We start from the raw sequence: 26,580 nt of genomic DNA, 5'->3' as shown, positions 1-26,580 counted from the left end.
AATTATATTAACTACTTGGGTGACATATGGAGGGGAAGATCCTTTAAAAAACTTACAAGAACTGCAAACACAGTTTTCACTTTCCACTAGTTTCATAAATATAAGCAGCTGAGACAAGCACTCCACTCCCACTGGAAAGAACTTCTTAACCGTCCTGGATATAACCCGCTCAAGGCCGAGCTGCTTTGTCACTGCCTAGGCAAAGGAGATATTTCACAAATCATTAGTCATTAACTCCTCTGATAAATTTGATCTCCTCAAACAAAAATGGGAAGTCTCAATAGATCCATTAGGATGACACAGACTGAAGAGATGCAGAACTGCCCCCCCAACCCACACACCCACCGAGCGATCGCCATATCATCCCACCTCCAGCTCCATTATCTGCATGGCACATACCTTATTCCGATACATTACCGGAAAGCGGAGACCTACTTCACAGTGTAACTGTTGTGCTGCTACAGACACAAACTTTTACCATGTGGTGTGGTCATAACACATTATCGCCAAGAACTGGTTGACCACTGGCAAGATATTGATGGAAGTACTTAGAAGGCCAGTAGCCACCTTAAACTGACGCTGCTGGGAATCTCGAATGAGCTATGCAGGGGATCCCAAGGAGAACGCACACTGGCGAGCATGAGCACATTGCTTGCCAAACAAGGTACAGCAGGGCATTGGAGCGCCATACACCCTCCCAGGATTGCAAACTGGTACTTGGTGATGGACTGATGGCCCAAGCTGGAGGAACCCATTTACTGAGCTTGGGGCTGCCTGCGTAAGCAGGTCAAGATATGGGGGGGTCCGTGGTAGACTTACTCTGGACTCAGCAGTGAAGCTTCTATTGGGTGAGGGAGTAGTTTTTGTACTGGTTTAGTCAAATCCGGCATCTGATGTAGGGAATCGGGAAGAGGTATGATAGTTTGTACATCTGTTATTTCAAAACTAGAACAATTTGTTATAAAAAAGTAATAAGCTTTACTAAAGGTCTGAATATATTTCTTGTGAGCATGACATTCTAAACAAAGTAACATTCAGGTGTTATAAAACAGAGCTACCTCACACTAAATCAGCAGGTACAGTGTTATAAAACAATTTTGGCCTTTGAGGAGTGGGATATTTTATTAACAAGAGCAAACATTGAAAGCTATGCTACTGTATTATTAATCTGTCAAAGTTATACAGTTATATCCATCAGTAACTCTTTGATTTTAACAGCTGCCTTAGGCCTGAGCTGGCTAACACCACATATCAAAATGTTGTGATTTTCATGTTAACAACAAGGAAAGGAACAGTACGATCAGGACCAATAATGAGAACACACAAGCCTGAGATGCGGGTGGGTGGACAAAGCTCTAGTCAGTTCCCAAACCTATTCCTAGAATTGATTTTAAAGTGAACAGGGTAGCAGATTTATGATGCAAGATCCATTTGCATGGACGTTCTGTTCCTGATGAAGCATGTAATTTACTGTCTCCAGGAAAAAGAGAAGGAGAGAAGGAGGGGGAGAGGAATAAGTTTACTATATATCTGATGTACTCCTATAAAGATGGCGACTGTATACAATAGATCATTTATCTTTAGAGTACAAAAGAAATGAGATTACCTATATACATACACACACAAAAAAAAAAAAAAAAAGAGACCTGGACAATGAATGCTTTTCAGACACTATACATACTTTACATTTGAGAGCCATGAATGGTGGCATGAAGACCACAATCCCCTGCCACTCATATTTCAAAGGTCTGCAGTGCTTGACTACGACTTTTTATCACTGCCTCTTTTTAAATAGTTAAGGGCTGCCAATGTTGCTGCCACAATTCCGTATGATCACCATTTACAATAGCACTTGTCTCCTACATGACGTTTTGACATTTGATGTGGAAAGTGGGGTACAATGTCTGCACAGCATTAGACAGTCATTCCTTGGGGGAGAAGGTTTTGAGAAATGACAACAATTGTTTAAGGCAGCTATATATCTCTCAATCATAGATACCACTTCTGTCCTCTTTCAGAATAAATACTAAGCTTTCTCTGAGGAAGGCCAGCTGAAAGAAATAAAAATGGCTGGCAAGGTCACAGTACAATGGCCCTTCACTAATAAACAGACCTTGGTAATTGATCTTGGCAACGAGGTAAGCATTAGGGACACAAAGACGTTTACAACATGATGAACTGAAGTCAAAGACAATTGTCAAAGTGGCCACAATAATAAACACACAAAAAAGCTAATTTTGATGGAGAAAAAAATAATTGACTTCTAATTTGTCACTGTAATAAAGCACAGATGGTCTGGTGGTTTATTAACTTTGACAGGATTCACATTTCTAATTAGATAATCACAGTGGAATCAGCAGCATGGATCATATATACATTATACCCACACTCAACTAAGAGGATGTCAGGCACTGAATAATAATCTAACCTCTCCTCCTAATGTCAGATATATAAACTTGAGCCTGGTTGTTCAATTGTCTTAAAGTGGTCAGAAAGTTTGTAAATGACAAAGTCAACAAATGCTCCAGGGCCAAACAGCATCACTGTCAGCACTTTTAGCCTAGATTGTTTAGTTTGGGAAACATGGTTAAGCCCTTTGTTTCACTGCTATTTCTGATCCTTCAATGATCCTGGAGTCAATCTTACATTATTAATATAAAAACGACCACTGAAAACCCTCAAACTTTAAGATGTTGATAGTAAATGTTGGCAAGGAGTGATTTAGAAAGCTGGAAGTATGGATCAGACAGTGAGATTATTCCCTTCTACCAGATGGGTTTCAGAACCCATGTGTGACAGGTGCTAGCGTGTTTACAGTTTCTAATATATCGGGTAAAACACGTTCTAATTTGTTGGTTACAGAGCAGTTGCTGGGTGAAACATGGACTAGTTGAAAGAAAATTAAGGTAATGGAGCATACCAATTCACTCGAACTACTGAATGTCCATACACTGACCTAAGACAGGGTCAAGTTAGGGGAAGAGCGATCACATTTCAAATTTCAGAAAGCATTGCAACAAAAAGACGGCCTACGTAAGGCCATTCATTGCCTTCCCTAGTGTTTACTTTTTATAGCAGACCTTAGTGAGTGCAAGAGTCTGCCCCACCAACCCATTCTACCCGCCTTGAGGACAGGAAATCTAAACGAACACTACAATATACTGATGACATTCTATTCCACTTAGGACTCGCAATGAGCGTCTACGTTTCCCAGTACAATCCTTCCAATATGCTCTGGGCAAATATGAATGAAACAAATATATGTATCTTTGGCAAAAACCTAGATTAATTGCGAAATGGTATATAGGTAAAACCACTTTCTTATACCATGTCCTACAACTACTTTGGGTCCTGGTTCAAACATAGAGGTTCTTCTCCCTATCACTGTGAAAAAGACAGTGTCACTAAGTAAAGTACACTCAAAAAAACAATATTAAAAGGTCATAAGGAAAACGTTGTTACCATTGTTAACCTATGGTCTGGAGCATGTTCCAACGAGGGCCTTCTTAACCCAATGTAATACAGTGTTCTGCATACAGGTGAATCTTTAACCTGCCCAAGTGCTGTAAGTAACACCAAATTCGTTTGGAATTTGGTCCTATCAAGCAGGATTTGACTTGCTTGGCTTCCTCTGTGAAGCTATAATGGTATATCAAGAATATAGAGCAGTAGTAATAGAAACTATATGGCAAATCTTATCTAGCCAACAAGCAACTAACCCAAACCCTTAGGCGCAATATTCTATAAGAATGTGAATTGGTTCAACTACGGCAAAAGCTGACAACAGATTCTTAATTCCAGCATATAGAACCCAGCTGATAAAAGGGACATGAATCAACTAGCATATATTTATTTTTTTTAAGTGCTTTCGCATCCGATTTATGAATTTAGACAGTTCAAAGTCTTTTACACCTCATCGAGACCAATGCAGGTTATGACACTATTTAAAAAAAACGATTCATATTTCCTCCCAATGAACATCTGTTACCAGAAAGAAAAAAAAGATTGCTTTGAACCCTTTTTATGGGCGAGCACAAAGCGCTCAGTCCATTCTGTAATCTCTCTTTGGGCTTCAAACCACGCCCATGTCACGTCAGTCATTTACATTGGTACGTGGGCTTGCCTTTTAAAATCCGCTTGCTTTCATTTGTGAAAGGCATGCATACGTCATGCCTTTTCTGGTGTTTGGCCCACCTACACAGCACCGGTAAATTACTAAAAATATACGAGGCTCAATGTTTTCAGCCTGGGGTCCGGACTACTTTATCTGTTTAATTTCCACGCAGCACGATCACGCTGCATTTTTTTTCTCTTTACAACGCTAATAGCTGTAATTTGAGCAAATGCGAGACCCGTTGCATTGAAAAATGCTTGTTCTAAAAGCAGGGATTCCATGCAGTTAATATCGGTTTAAACAACATAATTTTATGTAGTGCATTTAAGGTCTTCCACTGAGCAGCTTTGATCTTAAGGGAGATAGCATAAATAGACACACGAATGGTCTTTCAGCAACTATTGTCATTTTTTTTAAAGGTTCAAGGAAGGATAATCTAATTACACTCTCAGATTTTAATAGATCTTTGCTTTGCTGTTACATGCGATCTTATGCATATACTCTCACACTTTCATAAGTGTGTATAATGCATAATTTTTACTAACCAATAAATAATGATTATCGTACTCAGAGTTAAAAAATAACAGCAAGAAAAATATTTTTCAAGCTACCAATTTGGCACCAGACAGCGTTGAAGCACGGAGACAGTGCATCCAGTAGCCAATGATGCCCTTCTATTCAATTACAGAAACAACCCTTACAGCGTAATCCTCATCCAGCTCTCTGCATCCTTTGAAACAGTCGAAAATCAAGCTCACATATACACCTTAAAAATTCATAAGGGCCTCTGCGACAGTCCTGCAAAGGTTCACCTCACAGTTTGTCAACAACCCACTCATGCAGATTGGGTCCTCAAAATACCCAGAAACTTCAATTCTCCTACAGAATACTACAGGGTTCATTTCAAGCACTACATCGAAATACTTGGGCCCTTACTCGTGGAAAACAGGATAAAGATACTTCAAAGCAGTGAACACACTCCGCTCTATTTGAAGACCTACATAAGCAATGACATTTAGTGCTTCGAATGCTGCCTCGTGCTCATCTAGAATAGATTTTAAACACAAACCTGAAACTCAATCTGAAGAAACCTGAATGACTCTTGGTGGCCATCAGACTCAGGCATTGGCTGTCTGACATGATTCCAGCTTGATTCACCTCCAGCTGACTGACAATGCAAAGTCACTTGTGTTCACCCTTGACAGAGACCTCCCATACAGAAAATACAAAAAGACATGTCACCTCAGACTAACATAAGACACTCACAATCTGCTGCCTTCCGTCACTGTATGTTCTTGGTACTCCTCTGAGAATATTAATAGCCTTATCACATTCAGTATTCTTTATCACATATTTTGTGGTACTTAAAACATCAATTTTAATTGCTCTCACGATATGACAAATTTTGCAAGTAACTGCAGTGAGGAAGACAAAGGTCTACCTGGTAGTGTCAATTTTATTTTTAAAAACACATGACCTATTCACAATCACAAATGAACCACATTTATACTGTATGAAACAGATACTTTCCCTCATTGAAGTCACATGGTTTGATAGGGTGGGGGCACTGCAAACTACTGGATCTCCACGCAAGAAGTAAAACGTGAAGTGTGCACTCTTTAACGTGTATTGTTGCTAAAAACCTCAAATCCGGTATCAGCTGTTTGTTTTAAGGAAGAAATTGGGTAGCTCTATAAGAAGATACACTTGATTTCATAGTGCATATCGAGCATGATCTCTATTCCGTAGTAGCGATCAAGCATGCCAGCCAGCCAGCCAGGAATTAGTTTACTGGAAATGGAATTCCACACTCAAAAACAATGTGAGAATAGAATTCTGAACCATTCTAAACTGTGCCTTAAAAGCATGACATATCTTCTTCCATTCGATACTGAAGAGTAGTCTCACAAAATGAGAATAGAGGAGCACGAGACAACTGGGAAACATAAGGAATGCAAAAGGATATTACATGAAAGCAATGGACAAACCTTAGTAAAACAATAAATAAATATCAAGATACCAAAATATTTCCACTCACTAACAAATTTACAGTCTTGCAAACACATGTGCGGTCTAGGACTCCTCTGGCACAGCCCATGCATTCACTGCATACATTTTACAAGACCCCATCTCCAAACGAGGTACTTGCACTCAAGGAACCACTGTACCAATTGTTAGTCTAATGTGCTATTTGCAGGTGGGATCGATTCCCATCTTTATCACCATAAAATGTTGTGAAAGAGCAGCCAGGAACCTTTATTTGAGGGAGATATACTTTATCCCATAGCGCAATACCCAGCTGTGGTCATCCATAGCCAGCTGGGAACCAACCTACTGGACATGGAATTCCACATTCAAACAACAATAAAACATACAATTTTGAAACATTCTAAACTATGCCTTAAAGGGTAACATAGTTCAAACAGAAGTAGAGTGTACTGTGATTTGGCACAAGTTAGGAAAAGTTGAGGAAATAATGGAAGGATTGTTCAAGCTCAACATACATCTTTTGTGGGCTCTTGTATTGAAGTATGGTTCTAGAACACAGCAACTACAATTAGGAGGTGGATAATGAAAGACAATGAACCTAAGAGGCCAAGTAGCAAAACCAAGGCGCAGGTCATCAGAGAAGTAAGGAGAGCAATGGGCTGAATAAGAGGGCTTAACTAGAGGACACTATTGGACAATACTAGGAAGAATAATGAAAAAACACCGGAAATGTGGTTATTAAATTTGAGAAATAGGAGGACCCATTAATTACAATGAAGGGCAGCAGTAAATGGCTTCAAAAGAAGCCCTTCCAACCAATCACCAAACTAATTAAAGAGATGACAAGCAAGCAACAATAATGAATCAGGCAACCAGCATTTAGAGAGAGTAAGGCAATGCTTCGGTGCTGGAGAGATCCTTGAAGATGTAGTGCCTAAAACCAATAGAACATGCAAAGATCAGAAATAAGGGCGCAGACAAAGCAGTCTCCTGTAACCCGAGCAATGCTAGTCAGGTGATCATGGTGAGAAATGGCCTGGGGTCACTAATGCTGGAAGAGCCCGGCCTAGCTTTGGCAAAAGCATTAAACCTAGGTAACAAGACTCTGGAGATGGAGATAAGGACAGGCTTGGAGGCGCTCCCCTCTATCTCTAAATGAAAATTCTACCTACACAATTCCCCCAGTTGACCTGAGGGAGAAAGCACATTTGTTGTGATTCTACTGAACTACAGAACTAAATGAGAGGGCCGCATAGACCAGAAATGCTTTCATCCTTGGTTTACCACACTTCATGACCTGCGTATCTGCAATCCATCTCGGCTGGGCCCACACCCCATACACGTTTTCCATTTTCGCTCATTCGCCCCTCATATCACCCGGTCCAATCCACAAGGCCACAACACTCACCTCCTTCCAATTAATCCCTCTCTTTAACATATTGGCATATCCTTCCTCACCCACTCCAGCATAAATAAGTAGCTCAAAGGACCCCAGGCCTACTTTCTTTTGAAAGCTGTCCTCCTACATGTACTTCGTAACAGGTTTTTTGGGGTGAGGGTTGAGCCCACAACTCCTGGAATGATCAAGTATGTTCTTTTACAACGATGTAAATCCCCTACTCACCAGGTTATCCAAGATTTGGGCCAATTCTGGCAGAAGACAGCAATCCATGAGCGGGACTGTGCCCTGTGCTTATTGCCTTCCTCCTACACTGTTGAGCAAGTCTCGTAGAAGACAACGCAGGTAAACCAAGTAGTGGCTGACACGTCCGGCTCTTATAACCCTCTGGAAGTCAGGGGAGGATGTCAGAGCTAACAAGACTGTCAGCGACATTCAAATGTTTACAGGTTTTTCCGATCCTAGAGGAGCATATGGTCCTTGCTTGCATAATTTGGCCTCAAGCAAGCAATCAGAAGTGTTTTGACTGCTCAATGTGTAATGGAGTCCAACTGAGAGCTCCATCTTCTCCCGTTGCAATGAGAGGTGGAAACATCAGAAAGGGGGATGGTAGCAATCTCCACCGGGGGCAGGGGAACAAATACTGGACAAAGGGAAAAAGCTGTAAACGTTCCATCAGGTATCCATTCTTCAATGACTGTAAGGGTGTAGAAGTGGACCAGGAGGTCCAACTTGAACATCAACAGCTCTACAAAAAAGAAAGTTCTGTTCAACACAAGGCCTATGAAACGATTAATCTCACATACACCCATCCTTCATACATGTCTCAGATATTAGTAAGGTAAATGACTAAATGTGGGTCACGAGGGCAGCAGCCACTGCCTCACAGATTAGGAATGAGCTTTAGGCACTGCCCCAACAAAACTAGAAACAGCAAGGAGTGACAAATTGGTTTGCAAGCTTATCAAAATCATTGGAGGAAAGCACATGGCTTTCCAAAAAACCTGAAAGTGTGGATTGCAGTTTTCCAAAGCCACGCAAGACTTTTGTCCACCGACACCACTGGAAGGAGTTGTTTTTCCTGCATATTAATTGTTGCTACCATCCTTCACATAGGGCAAGGGAAATTAACAGGTTTATTTTATGCCACAGCATCCTTCAAGAAAGATTCTTGATTGGGGTACAGAAATTGATGAAAGCACATTAGTGTATCATGGATGAACCTCAAATGTTTTGTGGCAACACTTTCAAAATAATCCCATTGTGTTCTTGCCATCCCACTACATGCATACCACGTTTAAGTTAGCTGCAGGAGTCTGGCTTCTGTGGTCCAGGCATTTGATTGCCTGAAGAGTGTGTCTACTATGATCTGTAACAGGTGGTGGAGGACTTAATATGGCTAATAGCCTGAGGCTTGATGTATTGAGTGTATTAACACTTTCTGAAACTGGAAAATGTAGTGACTCTTTGCAGATGCACAAGAGCTTTCTGTTACATACATGGCAACATTACATTTGTAGGAACAGGATTGCAAGTTTAAAAACACGAATAACTCATGAAAATGAGAAACTGGTATTGCCATTCCATCAGCTGAACATACAAAAATGATCTAAACTGAAAAAAAGGAGCCTCCATTGTTTTATTGAATTTTTATTTATTGAGCAGGAAGTAAATGTGTTTTGTACAACCCGTAGCAAGATTAACCTACTTTAGATGGGTCTCAAACTTAAGCTTTAATCTTTGGTTCACATTTAAGAAACTGACAAGACACTAGTGTTGGGTGCGAGTGGTACTGCCATGCAGAGATTTATAAAACACCTGCCACAATACAATGCTCTGAACGCATTAGTTAGATCATAGCCCAGAGCAAACGGAGTAGAAGAACCTACTGACCTCAAATGTTTATTACGTTTCAATGTAATGAAAAGAGCAAAAGGTTATAAAAAAAACAAACAAAAACATAAAAACACACAAATGAGGAAACAAGATTAGGTGAAAAGAGATACCCTCTTGTTCACTTCCACTTTTCTGGTCTCCACATCAAACCCAATTTTCAAGAGTTCCTCTCCGATAGCTACATTATCATCCACCAACACAACTAAGACAGGTCCCTGCCTATCATTCACAAAGCAACCCTTTCAAATTAAAATTCCAAAACATCCATCTATCCAAATACCATTTCATTTCACGCATTCTAGTAAAGATTTAAAATAAAAAAATAAATAAAAAAAATTAGACTACCTTTTCCCCCTTAATTTCCAGCAATATCAATATCTATGTTGCAATTTCCAACACCACCAAAGCCATTTACGCTTCCTCAAGAACCTCTGATTCTTTCAAAAGTAGTCTCTCATCTCCACAACTACCCCAAAATCTTGCATGGCAATAACCTGGCCCACATACTGGATACCCCGCCCATGTGATACTTCCTATCTCCAGAAGAACTACCAAGTACTACCCTCTAGCAGCACATAATGCCTACAAGAAAGAAAAACGAAAACCCTTGCTCACCTCATTTCGCTAACCAAATCTCAAACCAATAAACAGGGTTTATGCCCTCATTTTTATTGCACGTTTGTGTTTTATTGTAGATCCACCCTTAGAACTTTTGCAAACTCCAGACCTGCCAAATGAAGTCTACTGTGTGAGGAGGGGGTTGCGGCTATGAGTTCATCATCCTCTGGCCAAACATGGGGAGAGTGGAGAGCAGGAACGAAGTACTCCATACTGTCCGAGCAGAAGCCATTCCTAAAAAATAAAAAAATTATAAAAAAAAACTGCATAGGCTACTGAAGTCCTGGGGAGTTTGTATAACACCAGCTGAATGTTGGCTGTGCAGAGCCTCGACACAACGAGCTGGAAACCTTCTTTCAGCAGGGACTTTCAGCTCACTGTGTGCACATTGTCAGATATCAGTTCCTCAATGGGACATGTGAAGGCAGTAGATATCTTGTGATACACAGTGGCGCTGTGTGGGTTCGGAGGTCTTAATACCAATGCACTTCCTAGCACCAAAAACTATAAAGCAACATGTGGATATTCTTTAGTATGCATAAGACTACAATTCCATACAACCTCGGTTCCATAAAACAGAAGGGGGAAAAAAAAAAAACACTTAGTGAGTCACTAACTCTGCTTATGACTACAGAACCTTTAAAGATGTACAAAGGATAATGGTGCAGTTGGTTTGGAGCCGAAATGGCCACACATCTGTGGAGATTCTGAGCGAGCTCCCTTTCTTAGCCTCATGTGTGCCACCTGGTGTGTTCACTGGCTGTCTGTGCTACTGAACTGTGCCCCAACAGTGTGATGGCTACTAGTTGGCAGATCAGTGCTGGGTCAAGGCAACATACTGAGCGAAGTCTGTCTTGGCTCTCTTTGTGCATGGTATCAGAAATATGCATCTGTGCGACAGATGATGGGGCCAAAGGCTACAATCTCTTCAGCTACAATCTCTTCAACGGCAGTCCTTATGTGTGAGAGGTGGGGGCAGTGGAGGAGCATTTGATTAAGTGTGGCCTGCTGGGGGGCTGTTGCTAAACAATGACTGAGCGTAACTTTTAGGAGAACCACACTAAAGGTGGGTGGGACCAGACAAGGACTAGTAGGAGGAACAGCTCATTCGAGGTGGACGGAAGGAGGCAGGCTTCCTGGCCACAGAAAGCAGTGGGGACTGCTTTAAACAGCCCATTGGAAGTTCTGACGCCACCCCTGGACTCCTCATGGCAACCCCAGTTTCTGCTGCGATGCGCAGCAATAAGAGGGGCAGCTCGTGTAGTTCAAACCCAGTATGGTAAAGCCTGTTTTTCTTCTTCTGCTGAGCAATTATGACTGGAAAACAAAATGGAGAATAATTATTTATTTGTTCCCAAGGTAAGGTCTTCTAAAAGTGGTAAGGACAGCTTTGCTGGAAAGGACCTGTATGATGTTCAGTTGTCTGGTGGGGGGGGGGGGGGGGGGGGAACAGGGCCTTCTGTGCTTTATTTACCTGCAGAAAATGTCTTCCGTGGCAGCTATAGTGAAAGGTATATGGAAAAAAGAAAAGCTCTCTTGGGCACACTCCAAGCCCCGAGTAGGCAGCATGGTAAAGTCCTGGAAAGTTCCATGGCTATGACTGCCATGAAAGTAAGAGGAAAAGAATCAAATAAGAGCATCAGACAACATGGTGACACTGGAGGAGCAAATGAAAGTAGTTTGATAACCCGAAAAGAAATGTTCAGGGAGAGCTTGGAGTCCTGGCAGTGGTGTCAACTAAGACTCTGCGGCCCAGGCTTGCCACTGCTGTTTAGGGCGGGGGGGGGGGGGTCTACTGGTGGCTCTTTAGCTGGGTGAGGAGAATGGGCTGGTGAGAAGAGCCGAGAATTTAACTGGAGTAAAGAAACAGAGTGGTGCAACTGAACGCACAGTGAAAGTGGTGCTGTTTTCACCTAAAGGAAAAGGTCCGGATCTGCTTGCAATCATCCACAATGCAAAGAGCTGAAAACGGGACAGTAAAAACGTGTTATCCTTGGCCTACATCCAGCCACTCTATCAAGGGGGAGAGAGAGAGATATGCTGGAGATCAAGCTTGACCAGTGCAGAAGGGTGCGCAGAGCTTCAGTCGTTTTCCACGTTAAACGAAAATTACACTATGTTGAAAAACGGTGTGTGCTTTCTCACCTTGATTCAGCAAGGGCTTTCTTTATTTGTCTGAACCATGATAGCAAGAGTATGGATGACTGGCAGTGTGGGAACCCTGCCGTCGCCTGTGGGGCGTTTAGAAAATCTTAGGCCAAGAACATACTCTCCTCTTATCTTGTCCCCCACCAACACCCAGAGATATCTGCTCTCATCATATGTACCATAAGTGCCTCTCCTCTGCTTCTGCATTTTCCCCAAAAGACAGATCCTCCAATCCTAATAAGGCACCTTTTAGATCCAAGTGATCGGGTCAACTACATTCTTTATCAAACTCAATTTTCCCAGCAATGTACCTAAGAAGTTGTGTCAATTCAACTTCCAAATCACAAAGAATGTTATCCCTTTAGACAAGAATGCCACACAGGCTTTTGTCAACAACACTGCAGGTTGATCTCACCACATGAACTACGCAAAAACACGATCCCTGTCTTCTGTTTCTTGCAGACTTTTGACAACCAAACACCATAAATCACCAGGCCCTTCTACCATTCTCTCCACTAACATAGCCATCTGAAACAGTCCTTAAAAATTCCTTAACAGGTTTACCTCGTGGGCCTGTAAACAATTAATTCAACAGGACTCAGCCAAAACTCTCACTCACGCTATAAATAAGGGATGCCTCGGAGCTCACTGGTTGCAAATATAATTCACAAGCTATTAAGGAACTCCTAATGTAAACACGTTATTATGCTGACAATTACCAACTTATATGTGGTCAGCAACTAAGCCCATGCAGCTAAGATATAGCTTAGATATCATTCAAAACTGGATGTCAGCCTGAACATTTTGTGAGATACTACTTCAAGGTACGTTATTCAAACAAAAAGATTGACACTTTAGACCAGGATGCGAGGCTCACCCCAATGAGTGAGATTGTACTCCAAAAAAGCACACTCACTCTGTGAATAGCAGTGTCACCAAGTAATGAAACAAGGATCCAATAATAAAAAGTAATCTCTGCAATAACTAAGTAAGTGGTTGCAAGAAGAAAGTTTAGTGTTACTGCAACAAAGGGCTTAGTTTACGTGGTTTCTTAAATACATAAAACGCTCAATGCATGTGATAGATGCCCAATATATTTAAGAGAGAAAGGAGTTTTCATTACCCTCCCCCCCCCAAAAAAAAAAACGGAACTTAGATGAGAATGCCGAAATTAAAGTATCATCATTTAAAGGGAAGGACATTTACGTGTAATGAACAATCTGTACGTCATGGCTTACCACAAGGTCTACGAACTCTGAACCACAAACGCATCATGGAAGGCAGTGAAAGTATGCTTTGAAATCCTCTAACTGATACGCCAGCTCTGTATAAACCGAGTGTGGGCCAACATGGCCTAGAGTTTGCAGAACTTTGTGGATGCGACCGACTTTAAGATATTGTGCTTGATAAAAAAATAAAAAAAGACATGCAGACACGTTTGCAGGGGCTGTTCGATGATATGGAGCAGATGAAGACACACGAAGTGCAGTGCTGCAGTTTATGAAGGATTGCACAAGAATATGGGACACGGCCCTTCTCACAAAACGAAGAAGGGGCATGGGTCGAGATATTGCACAACACAAAGAAGCGTGTAGGAACAAGTCTAGCTTAGTATTATATGGGAAGGTCTCTTCCTGAGGGGAGTAAACGTATGCTTTTTCTATTATTTTGGATAGTCTAGGTTGGAGGCGGAAGTCTCATTAGTAAGGACTTGAAAAACAGATGAGGAAATAATATTTGTGCATTGTCACTATGATATACAACTGTAAACTGCTACATGCAGGGCACTGAAATGATACAAAGTGTGCAGTGAGTGGAGCGGAGTACTATTCTCCTATAGAGAGCAGCGTGCAAGAACTTGGTACGCTTCAGGGAGCTAGATGTTTATTCTCAGTGGAGTCAGCTATGCTCTGTGAAACTGGGCGCAGATGCATGGAGCCTCGGGAATACTGCCACTACAGTGAGACGACTGACGCGTTTTCATAATATGGAGAAGGGTACCTACTCAGATAATTGAGCATGCTGCTCATCCAAAGCAGAATACCGCTTTGAGACATGAAGCATGCCCGTAGCTGCCAATCCACAAGCGCATAGCGGTGGTAAGGTGCACAACAGAATGTTTCTCCTTGGTATGGGGGACGGTCGTCATCTACAGGGAGAATACATCTGCTGTGATATGGAGGTCTGCCGTCATAAACAGAACATAGTTCTGCTGTACGGTACCAAGCAGAATGGCTGTTGCCATAAACAGTGCATCATGGGCCTGCTGCCAGTTAAACGGAGCAGGGTCATACAGCAAGATATTGCTCCGTGATATGAAGCAGGGCCGTGGTTGCAGTGTAAAGGGAAAATGACGGAACTGTGAAATACATTCATTGGAGCATGATTCTAATGCAAGTCATAAAGCAAAATGCTGCTCTATAATGTATTTTTCTATAGCTTAAAGCCTTTGTAAGCTACAAAGCAGGAAGTTGCTCTGAACTATGGAAAAGGGCGCTGCTGTCAACACAGATAGAGTATGGTACTGCAGTGTGACAGAAAGAATGTGTTGTGGGTGATGGGAGCAATTGTCTCCGCATGCAGTAGGCGGACTCTAAGTCCCTTGAGCTCCTCCCCCGGGTTGCACGTCTGGCTGCGGCTGGTATGGAGGAAGCACGTACTTTGAACCTGCAAGTCCATCTCCCTCATTTCCGTGAACCTGTCGCGCAGATCCATGGGCAACTGCTCGATCACTGCAGAGAGGGAGAGAGATAAGACATGGCAGTCAGGGACGTTGGTCTTTGCATGTGTCCCGCACACTCCTCCCCTCCGGACCCTCACTTACTCTCCAGGTAATCTTCTAGGTACAGCATCCTTGCTCCGAGAGGACTTTAGCAATAGCCACGGTTTGATTGCTTCCAATATGGCGTCACCTCCAGCAGCAAAGGAATCTCTGCCTGACGGCGCGCGCAGCACTTACTGTGCAGCCGCCTGCAAACTTCGCAGCTCTTGATTGGTCGGTTTCCAGGAAGTGAAAGGGGAGTGTGTTTGACCGGTCTTCGCAGAAGCGTACCCTACGTGCTGGCGTCACTCAATTCAACACGGTTTAACTTTATTGAATACCAAGTTCTTACTGTGTTCAAATTATTTACGAACTGAATGAAACGACTACAAAGCAAAGCAGAGTGGATACTTTGTTACTTTTCAATTTTGATACAAAGTTTGTTAGAACATAACTATAATGCGGAACTTATGCTTCAAATTAAAGTCCCTTTTATAGGATAATTTATCCAACTCGGGGCATATTTTAGAAGCTTTTTTCACTGTTTTTTTGGAAAGTTGGTCACTGGGTTAATAGCCTCAGCATTATTCCTCAAAGACAGCATCTCCTTTCTTAAGCAGAACGGCTTCAAGAAATAATTTTGTTTTTATTTTGAAATATGCACGACATTAACTTCCTAATATCATTCTTACCTGAACCTGATTCTCCTAGAATCAAATGGCAACAGTGGTACAAGACTTTTGAAAGTTATATTTTGGCCTTTGATGGAGCAAATTTCAGCGCTGCAAGAAGAAAGGCCCTTTTATACAACTGTTTGGGGAGAGAAGGTCAAATAAGTTTTGATCATCAACTTCAAATAACTCCCTGCCTTCAATGAAATGGGATGTTTTCACAAAAGCTGTTATGAGGCTTGAACACCACTTCAAGGAAGATCCTAGTATAATAGTAGAAAGGCATACGTTTTTCACACATAAGCAAATTTCACATGAAACCATTGATAGTTATCTTGCAGAATTCACAATCCTAGCAGCTACATGTGAATTCATGGGTCCCATAGATTAATATCTAAGAGATCAGTTAGTGGTCAATTGTTTTGACAACTGAGTCCAGGAAGGGCTATTATATCCTTCTCTCCAGGAAACATCAGAAATAGCAAGAGGTAATGAAAGGTCAATGGCTGCTTCTAAAGAATTGGAAAGGGTAAAACAAACTGTTATCTGAAAGTGTCAACACTGTGATTCAAAAGTCTAAACCCACTACTGAAATAAAAAAGGCTGAGAAAAGTGGTTCAATTCTGTCTGGTGTTTGTTTTAGGTGTGGCTCCAAAGGTCACATGGCCAGGTCAAGAAATTGTCCTGCAATAGGCAAAGTATGCCTCAAGTGCAGGAAAGTAGGCAGTTTTGCACAAGTTTGTAAGAACACGCAGAAGGTAGTTTACATGGATAGTCAAGAGGAGTGCACAACAGTAAATAGGGAGCTAGAAGCAGGAGTAGACAAAAGGTTAATATTGGGTTTGAGCAATATTTCACACATCAAAATTCAGAGAAGATCGGATACCCTGTATGTGAAATTAAACCTGGGGAAGTGAACATGTTGGCCGCAGTAGATTCAAATTCTCCAATCATTCTCATTCATTCATTCTCTAATCACTATAGTGTCTGCAAATTACATGATCAAGAATGGAAACTCGTTGAGTTATGTCCACCGGATATTCACACAGTGGCATTTGGTGGTCAAGAGATGGCCAACATGGGATACTTCAGTGGGGGCATCAAGTACAAAGACAGAATGATCAGCACCAAAGTATATATTGCCAAAAACGGGTATAACATCTTGGGGTGGAGAGACCAGGGCACATTCAAAATGGTTCTAAGACCAGGTACTTCACTTCCCATTTCATTAGTAGAGAAGGTGTGTGGTGAGGTGTCCTCGCTGTCAGAAGGTTTGGAAAAGCACAAGTTCATTTTTGAAGACAGATAGGAATGGTAAGAGGATTTGAACACAAGATTGTTTTGAAACCCAATGCCATCATGGCTGTGCACAAAGTTCACAGCATACCCCTAAGCATCAGAGGATTTGGACAATCTTTGCAAAGATGGGGGTCATTGAGCTCGAGTATTCGGCTCAATGGATTTTAGAGATAGTTGTGGCGTTAAAGAAAAACGGAGATCCCAGACTCTGTGTAGACCTCTGGTCATTAAATAAGCACGTCCAAGTTGATTATTTCTGTAGGAGGCTGGCCTGGTTTGTAGTGGGTACCTTGGGTACTTACACCTTACACCAGGTCCAGTTATCCCTTGTTAGTAAATGTAGTAGTGTTCTAGCAGCTTAGGCTGATAGAGGTAGCAATAGCAGAGCAGCTTAGGCTGAACTAGGAGACATGCAAAGCTCATGCAATACCACTTATAGTTACACAGTACTTATACACAAGTAAAGACAATACTCAGTGTTACCAAAAATAAAGGTATTTTTTGGGGTGACACAGTACTAAAAATATCTTAGAGACAATACGCCTTCTGGAGGTAAGTATTATACACAATATATACACTAGACACCAAAATTAGACACGTAAATAGTCATAGAACAATGCAAACAGTAGGAAATCCTATAGAATGCAATGAGAGAAAATAGGTCTAGGGGCAACACAAACCATATACTAAAAAAGTGGAATGTGAATCACAAATTCCCCTCCAGACAAGTGTAGTGTGTGCAGAATTGCTGGGAAAGTAAGAATACAGTAAAGGTAAGTAAATTACCCCACCCCAGAGCCCAGAAAAGCAGGAGTAAAGTACTGAACGTTTCCTTAGGACACACTACACCTTGTTTTTGGGATTTTGCAGCAACCAACCAAGTCTGCAAACAACAACTGCTGGATTATTGGACCTGAAGACCTGCAAAGGAAGGGGACCAAGTCCAGAAGTCGAAATAAGTTCCAGGAAGGAGAGGAGCCCCTGCCAACCCAGAAGAGGGTGCAAAAGAAGAGTCCCTGGTTAGTCAAAGACTGCAGAAATGCACCCTAGTAATGTGCCAGCAGGTTCCTGCATGATGCAAAAGATGTACCACGACATGAAGATCGTTGCAGATGAGATTTCGTGTTGGAAGGTGCCAACAAGCCTTGGCTACGACAAAAGTGAGTTTTTTCATCAAAATGGCACTAGATGGACCTAGGAGGGACCTAGGGGCCTCAACTCTGTGTGAGGAGGAAGAGGGGACTCTCCGTACTTTAGAGAACCCTCAGGGTACCAGCCAGCACCCCTAGAAGCTGCAGGATCCAAGTTCAAAGGAGGTGCAAAATGCAGTTGACGCAGCACAACAAAAGAAGGTCCCACGCCACCGGAGAACAACTCAGCGAGTTGAGCGTTGCAGGGTGGAGTGCTGGGGACCTGGGCCAGGCTGTGCATGAAGGAATTTTGCAAAGAGTGCACAGAGGCCTCAGGAGGTGAAGAAGACACAGTACACAGGGGTACCGTCGTTCTCGGGGAAGGCATGGTCTTACCTCCTCCAAATTGCGTCAGCAGGAACTCAGGACAGTCTATGTCGATGATGCCCACCCTCTGTGTCCTTAGGAGCACTCTCGTCATTGTGAGAGGAGTCCCAGGGTACTGGTCGTCGTCTTGGAAGGTGCCGGCTTGGAGTAGGGGAGTGACTCCGTCACTCCACTGGAGATTTCTTTGGTCCTTCTGGTGCAGGATGAAGACAGGGAGTCCCTAGAGTGTGCACACAGTGGAAACTGTTGCAGTTGCTGACTTGGAGCTGAGGTTGCTGAAGAAATGTGACTCTTGTAGACATTTTGTTGCAGTTACAGCATTTCTTGGAGTAGGCTGTGGTTGAGCCGAGGTCGGAAGAGTCTGAAGTTGTTGCAGAGGATTCCTGAAGGAAACTTGCATGCAGAATCTGAAGAGAACCCACAGGAGAGACCCTAAATAACCCTGAAAGGGGGATTGGCTACCTTATCAGGTATCGACCTATCAGGAGGGGTCTCTGATGTCACCTGCTGGCACTGGCCACTCCGAGCCCTCCAGAGTGCCCCCATACCCTGCAAAGCAAGATGGCTGAAGTCTGGGACACACTGGAGGAGCTCTGGTCACCACCACTGGGGTGGTGATGGACAGGGGAGTGGCCACTCCCCTTTCCTTTGTCCAGTTTCCCGCCAGAGCAGGGAAGAAGGGGTCCCTGAACCAGTGCAGACTGGTTTATGCAAGGAGGGTACCATCTGTGCCCTTCAAAGCATTTCCAGAAGCTAGGAGAGGCTACCCCCCCAGCCTGTAACACCTATTTCCAAAGGGAGAGGGTGTAACACCCTGCTCTCAGAGGAAATGCTTTGTTCTGCCTTCCTGGGCTGCCCAGACCCCAGGAGGATAGAACCCTGTCTGTGAGGTGGCAGCAGCTGTAGCTGCAGTGCAAGCCTCAGACAGCTGGTTTGGCAGTACTGTGGGTCCATGGTGGAGCCCCGAGGATGTATGGAATTGGCTCCCCAATACCAGATTTGGAATTGGGGGACAATTCCATGATCTTAGACATGTTACATGGCCCTATTCGGAGTTACCATTGTGAAGCTACACATAGGTGTTGACCTACATGTAGTGCACGCGTGTAATGGTGTCCCTGCACTCACAAAGTCGAGGGAAATGGCCCTGAGCTATGTGGGGGCACCTTTGCTAGTGCAAGGGTGCCCTCACACTTAGTAGCTTTGCACCTAACCTTCAGCAAGTGAAGGTTAGACATACAGGTGACTTATAAGTTACTTAAGTGCAGTGAAAATGGCTGTGAAATAGTGTGAGCACTATTTCGCGCAGGCTGCAATGGCAATTCCTGTGTAAGGGTTTGTCTGAGCTCCCTATGGGTAGCAAAAGAAATGCTGCAGCCCATATGGATCTCCTGGAACCCCAATGCCTTGGGTACATAGGTACCATATACTAGGGATTTATAAGGGGGGTCCAGTGTGCCAATTGAAATTGGTAAATTAAGTCACTGGCCTACAGTGACAAATTGAAAAGCAGAGAGAGCATAAGCAGAGAGGTTCTGGTTAGCAGACCATCAGTGACACAGTTAGGCACTACACAGGCCTACATATTAGGCCATAAACTTTGAGCACTTGGGTCCTGGCTAGCAGGATTTCAGTGAGACAGGCTAAACACACTGACATATAGGTATTATCTATGAGCACTGGGATCCTGGCTAGTAGGATCCCAGTGAGACAGGTAAAACACACTGACATATAGGTTTTTATCTATGAGCACTGGGGTCCTGGCTAGAAGGATCCCAGTGACACAGTAAAAATACACTGACACACACTCACAAACAGGCCAAACGTTGGGGTAACCATGCTAGAAAGAGGCTACTTTCCTACAATTTCATATTGGCAAACATTCAGGAGATGGTGGCACAGTTGAAAGGGTCCAGCATTTTCGCCACTTTAGACCTCAGAGCAGCTTACTACCAAGTTGAGGTTGGTGTTGGTTCTCGATCCATAACAGCATTCAACACCCTGTTTTTTGCATTTTGTTTCTTACATATGACATTTGGCTTGGCCTCAGTGTTCCAAAAACTAAAGATTCAGCATCTGGGTGAAGAAAGCGGAGTTTTAGCATAGCAGAATTACATTTTAATCTGTTCAGTCTCACCACTCTCATCTGCAAAAACTGGATAGAGTCCTGAGTATATTGGAAAAACATGGCATTACGGTAGAGGAAGAGAAGTGCAAGTTCATGTTGGAGGAGGTGGAGAACTTGGGACACAAGATTACGATTGATGGCATCATGACCAAGGAGGATCTCATTAGAGCCATCAGGGATTACCCACCCCCTAAAGACAAGGACCAGTTGAGATCATTCCTTAGCTTGCGCAAGTGCTATTCAAGATTTGTGGAGAACTTTGCTGTACAAAATGAGTCGCTGAGAAAGCTGTTGAGAAGTGGGGTGAGATTTGTATGGGAGCAGGAACACGGCAAGGCTTTTGATATGTTGAAAGTCTGTATCATTCTTTCATCCTTTTCGTGATGATCTTCCTTCTATGGATACAGTGGATGCAAGTATTCTGGGCTTGGTGCTGAGTTGAGTCAGATGGTGGATGGAAAAGAGAACACAGTGGTGTGTGCTTCCAGAAGGTCATTTGTAGCTGAGGGGAATTACAGCACAATAGAGAATGAAGCATTGGCATGTGTTTGGGTGGGGGAGGGTGCATCATTAAGTGACGTATTTGGAGGCAGAGAGTTCACTTTAGTTACAGATCACAAGCCCCTGGATTATCCATTTAATGACAAAAGTCAGGAAGCGCCAGTCCAAGATCAATCCGACTGCCGTGAGAAATGTATGCGTTCAATGTTAAGGTGAAACGTATTGCTGTTGGGAAGAATCGCCAAGCTGATTTTCTATCCAGGTTCCCAATGACATCTGTGGTGGAGTGTGAGGTTTCGGAGGATGAAGAGCATGTGATTGGAATGGTGGGTGGCGTGACAGGGTCAGTGGACTTGATCACACGCCAGGAGTGGACAGAATGTGTTGGAAATGGCCCTTTTTTCAAGGTTATCCCCAAACCGTTCGCCTTCTTTCTCCTATTTTTTCTGATTTGTTTTTGCTGGTTTATTGTCTCTGCAAACTTTACCACTGCTGATCAGTGCTAAAGTGCAAGTATTCCCTTTGTAAATTGTATTGGTGATTGGTTTATCCAAGATTGGCATATCTGATTTACTGGTAAGTCCCTAGTAAAGAGCACTAGGGGTGTCCCGGTCCTGTAAATCAAACGCTACTAGTGGGCCTGCAGCACCAACTGTGCCACCCACACGAGTAGCCCTGTGAACATGTCTCAGACCTGCCACTGTAGTGTCTGTGTGTGCAGTCTTGCACTGCCCATTCGACTTGCCAGGCCCAAACCTTCCCCTTTTATAAATGTAAGGCACCCCTAAGGTAGGCCATAGGTAGCCCCATGGGCAGGGTGCAGTGTATGTTAAAGGCAGGACATGTACTGATGTGTTTCACATGTGCAGTTTAGCACTGCCCATTCGACCTGCCAAGTGTACCCATTTGCCAGGCCCAAACCTTCTTCTTTTATAAATTTAATGCACCCCTAATGTAGGCCATAGGTAGCCCCAGGGGCAGGGTGCAGTGTATGTTAAAGGCGGGACATGTACTGATGTTGTGAAGCTGCGCCTCACCGCGGCGTCTCTTTCTTCTACCGCAGTCGGATCGCGCTTTCGATTTTCGGAGCACCGACCTCCGCGTTTTCTCCCCGTTTGGCGACCCGTTCCAGGAAGCATGTTTTGTGCTCCTGGTCGCGTTGCCCTTACCTATTTTAGGGGATTCTCTTTTCTTCTGTCGGTGGTGGTCTCTTTCTTTTCCTTTTTTCTTGGTTTCTGTGTTCTTCATTTTCCTCTGTATTCCTGCAGGTCTCCATGTTGTCTTCTTCCTGTTTCCATTTCCCAGCATGCCCTTTTCTTTTATACTACATCCTTTTTTCCTATTCTTTTCTATGGACTTTTTCCAATTCAAGATGGTATTGTTTCATTTTCCTGTGAGGTCACTTCCTGTTTTCCAGTATATAAGTCACTCAGTCTTGTTCAGCCTTGCGTTGCAAACACTTCCCTTTGGTGGTGCTCTTCGCTCCTGTTCGTCGTTCCTGTTTCGCAGTTGGTGATTTTTGTCTTTTGTCCTGTTTTCAAGTCCTGTTTTTTCTTCCTTTTCAGGAGTGCCTGTTTTGAGTTTTTTTCCCCATTCTTGGGGTTTTTCCTCTGGGACTCCTTCTGGAGGGTACGGTCTGCTTAGGCGTTTTTCTGTCAAGCAGCACCGTGGCTACTAGAAAGGGTCGCCCCTATCTGGGATTATCCAGAACCAGCAGAAGACCGGGTGTCTTTTCCAATCCTGCATCCAGAGGTGAGAAGCCGTGTGCAGTTCGTGACAGAGATGTTTCACATGTCCTAACAGTGAAATACTGCCAAATTAATTTTTCACTGTTGCAAGGCCTATCTCTCTCATAGGTTAACATGTGGGCTGCCTTTAATATCCTTAAAGTGTAGTTTCCCTTTGAGAGCAGATAGAAATATGGAGTCTGAGGTCTCTGAACCCACAATTTAAAAATACATCTTTGAGTGAAGTTGATTTTTAGATTGTTAGTTTGAAAAGGCTACTTTTAGAAAGTGGGCATTTTCTTGCTTAAACCATTCTGTGTCTCTGCCTGCTGTGTATTCCACATCTGGGTCAGACTGACAGTTGGGCTGTTGTGAATTACCTCTAGACTGTGACACAGAGGGAGCTGGGGGGTAGCCTGCATATCCTGATGAGCCATCTGGGCTAGAGTGGAGGGAGGAGCGGTCACATACACCCGAGAAGGCTGTGCCTGCCCTCACACAGTGCAGTCTCCGACACCTTGGAGTGTGTCTGGGGCCAGGCCTGGGCAAGGCAGGATCTTGTGAACAACAGAGACTTTCCTTTGAAGTAGGTCTACTTCAAAGTCAGGAAGGGGTATAAGTAGTGGACCCAAAACCCCAGACTTTTAGAATGTTTATGGATCAAGAGGAACCTCTGCCTAGGAGAAGAGCTGGAGGAGGAGTACTGCCCTTTTGCTGTGTTGCTTGCTGGGTTGGCCTGCAGTTGCTGCTGCTTCTGCCTGAAAAGAGAGCAAAGGATGAACTTTGCTGTGTATCCTGCTTGAGAAAGGTCTCCAAGGGCTTATAGTAGAGATTGCCTCCTACTGGAAGTCTCAGGGACACCAAAGACTTCAGTTTCATCTGCCTATAGCACTGGGAACTGTGTGTTTTAGTGCTGTTCAAGAAGAAAAACTACAGTGACGCTGCCAACAATGCCGCTGGCCTGCACTGTGACCTGCCGACGCCACACGGAGTCACACTGCCCCTTTTCGCACTGCAACCCTGGTCTCACCGGCGCAGCCATCTTACACCACCACTGAGCCACTGTTCGCAATGTGACCTGTGAGCCCCACACTCCGGGATCGCCTTGCTCACACCGCAGCCTGGGCATACCCGAAAACGCCGCTCCTGCTGACACCGGCGCCGCTGCCTGCACCATGGCCTGTAGACCCCGCCTGTAAGGTACACAAAGCACCGACCCGTCCTGCAGCCCTGGTCCACCGACGCCAGCACCATCGACTCCAGTGTCGTCATCAGGCGTCCTTGCCTGGACCGCGACCCGTTGACGCCTCATGGAGCCCGCCCCACTCCGCAACGCCGACTTGGGCCTTCCGACGACAGCGATTCAGCAACAACGCCACTGTTGCCTGCACAAAGACCTGGTGACACCGCGCATCGCACCGTCCCACTTCACATCGCAGCCCCAGTCTCACCAATGCCGCTGGACGCCGTCACCGACCCACTGCTTTTGTTCATTTCCTTTATTGGAATACTCACCTATTGTGTTCTGTCACCATGGAGCTGTGTCGCTGTGAGTTTCAGACTGTCAGTTGCCCTGATGGTCTGGAGCATGCAGACGGGGTCACTGTGTGCTGGCTTGTTTTATCTACAATAAATCTTCTAAAACACATGGCCTGCGCCTCTTCACTTTCTGGGAAGACACAACAGTAACTTAAGGGCATAACAAAGAAAAAAGAACGTTTCTCCTACTTGCGTGGCTCCAGACCCAAAGCAGCATGGACACAGCAGGAGCCCTGATGACACCTGTCTACTCTGCCTACTTCAATGGGTCATCACTCATAGACCTGAGGCCCAAGGCAGGGTGCCTGCCCCTTAGAGCATAAAAAGAGAATAAAAACACAGCTTGCTTCCTTATTACTTGCGTTCTGCTCAGCAAGGGTGACCTGGGCCCCAAATCTAACAAGGAAAATGGGCCCTACTCCCCTTTTCTGTAGTAAGACAGCCATAATTGAGGTTCAGTGCAGTGGCCACTTATTGCCCTGTCCCCACTGCTACTGCATCTGCTGCACTAATGGTAGTAACGGGCCTTTAAAAACAAATAGCCCCCATATTGCACCTCCTTCAGTTGGCTATCACTCACATGAAACTGTACTGTCATTTGTAAACAAAATAAAATAGTCCCCTGATAGCACCCCTTTTCTGGGCCATCTCTTTTGAACTATTCATGGATCTTGCTTCCTTCCTCTGTCTCCTCCCTATCACTGTGAGGCCCCAAGGGTCCAGGTTATCAGGGCTCTTCACCTGAATGTGTCTACACTGGTCTCTTCCCTGTCACCTGCGTCCCATGCATCCTTTCTATGGTCACTTATAAAAATGTTTGCACTGAGTACAATAAGATACATATTACTACAATACACATTTTGAAAACACTTATTTTATCTTAAATCTTCAATCCCGATTTGGCTGTGTATTTTGAAAGCACGTTTTATCCTAAACACGAAATCATTTTATACTTTACTTACATATTCACATTGCTTTCTGTCACAGGCTGGGACTTCATGCTCTATAAAATCACAAGTTGCTATTCCCTAATGCGCCAAACAAAATTCAATTGAGTGGCATTTTGGTGACACACAGACAACCACAGTGAAAGCATTAACCACCCGAGGTTTCATATTGTAAAAGAGTGCATTGCCCTCCGATTAGTTTATTTCATTTATGCTTAGTGTGTTATTTTTTTATGCAGGCGTCTGAAGGGAAAACAATAGTTACAGAATATTTTGTTCTTTTAAGCCACATCTTTGACCGTGCCCACACACTCACTGACTCCACCCCAGGCTCTCAGGATCACAGCTCCCATACTATTTTTATGCACTTCAGCCATAGCATGTAAAAGAAAAGAGCTTTTCCAGGCATCTTAATTTACAAGTACTTGCTCAGGCATTTGCGCTGCCTAAGAATTCAGCCAGGGTTCCCTCCCCCCAGGGTGGCCAGCCCAACAGTTTGAAGGCCTCTTTCCTACAAGCATGAACTTCCAGAGAGGCGAGTGCACTGCTCCTTTAAATGACACAGTACAGAAACAAGTGCATGGCCCCCTTGAGCTCTGAGGTGAATGCGCCCACTGGCCACTCCATCTGGCATTTGAGCTGCACGGTGGAAGCTGTCAAAATGCAATTTCTGCTGAGATTCTGCAGGTCGGAGTGACAAGTTCCAGTGCTTAGTTTGTAAAAGAAGGAGTGCCGGTCCCAAAGCTCATTTCCGTCGGTGCTATTAAAAATCGGCCTTCACCTCAGGCCTCTTTAACCCACTACCAGTCTCTGCTGATCACTCTTTCTGATCCCTGCTTTCACCCTTTGTGTCGGTTTTCAGTCTTTCTCTTCTCCCTTATTTCTTATTTGTGCGTTTTCCCTCTCTTGCTAACGATCAAAGGGGGTCATTATGACCCTGGCGGAAGGCGGAGAAGCGGCGGTAAAACCGCCAACATGCTGGCGGTCTTTTTTTTTTTATTATGACCATGGCGGTTACCGCCATGGTCATCCGCCGGTTCTCGGTTCCGCCCTACAGGGCGGAGACGACCGCCGGGCAGGAGACCTGTGTCTCCAGCCCGGCGGCCGTCACTATACCGCCAGCGGTATTTGGACCCAGCTGACCGCTATGGATTTCATGCGGTTTGAAACCGCCATGAAATCCATGTCGGTAAGCACTATCAGTGCTAGGGAATTCCTTCCCTGGCACTGATAGGGATCTCCCCCACCCCCCACCCCGACTCCCTCCCATACACCCCCCACCACCCCTGCCACCCCCCGAAGGTGGCAGGACTCCCCTCCCCGACC

The 26,580-nt window shown here is 44.1% G+C and overlaps 1 protein-coding gene across 2 annotated transcripts in view; it reads right to left on the bottom strand.

Moving 5' to 3' along the window:
• Positions 1–15,156, bottom strand: part of ING3 (inhibitor of growth family member 3) — a 172,553-nt gene extending 157,397 nt beyond the window's left edge. For both annotated transcript variants that reach the window (XM_069229863.1, XM_069229862.1), the window contains exons 1-2: positions 14,989–15,156; positions 14,825–14,896 (exon numbers count right to left, since the gene is read on the bottom strand). In XM_069229863.1, coding sequence (XP_069085964.1) covers positions 14,825–14,896; positions 14,989–15,016 — 100 coding nt within the window. In that variant the 5' untranslated portion in view covers positions 15,017–15,156. The remainder of the gene's footprint in view (positions 1–14,824; positions 14,897–14,988) is intronic.
• Between the last annotated feature and the right edge of the window lie 11,424 nt (positions 15,157–26,580).

Source organism: Pleurodeles waltl, chromosome 4_1, assembly GCF_031143425.1.
Source record: "Pleurodeles waltl isolate 20211129_DDA chromosome 4_1, aPleWal1.hap1.20221129, whole genome shotgun sequence".
NCBI classification, from domain to species: Eukaryota; Metazoa; Chordata; class Amphibia; order Caudata; family Salamandridae; genus Pleurodeles; species Pleurodeles waltl.
The sequence above is the reverse complement of the archived record's forward strand: the minus strand, read 5'-3'. Positions and strand labels throughout refer to the sequence as shown.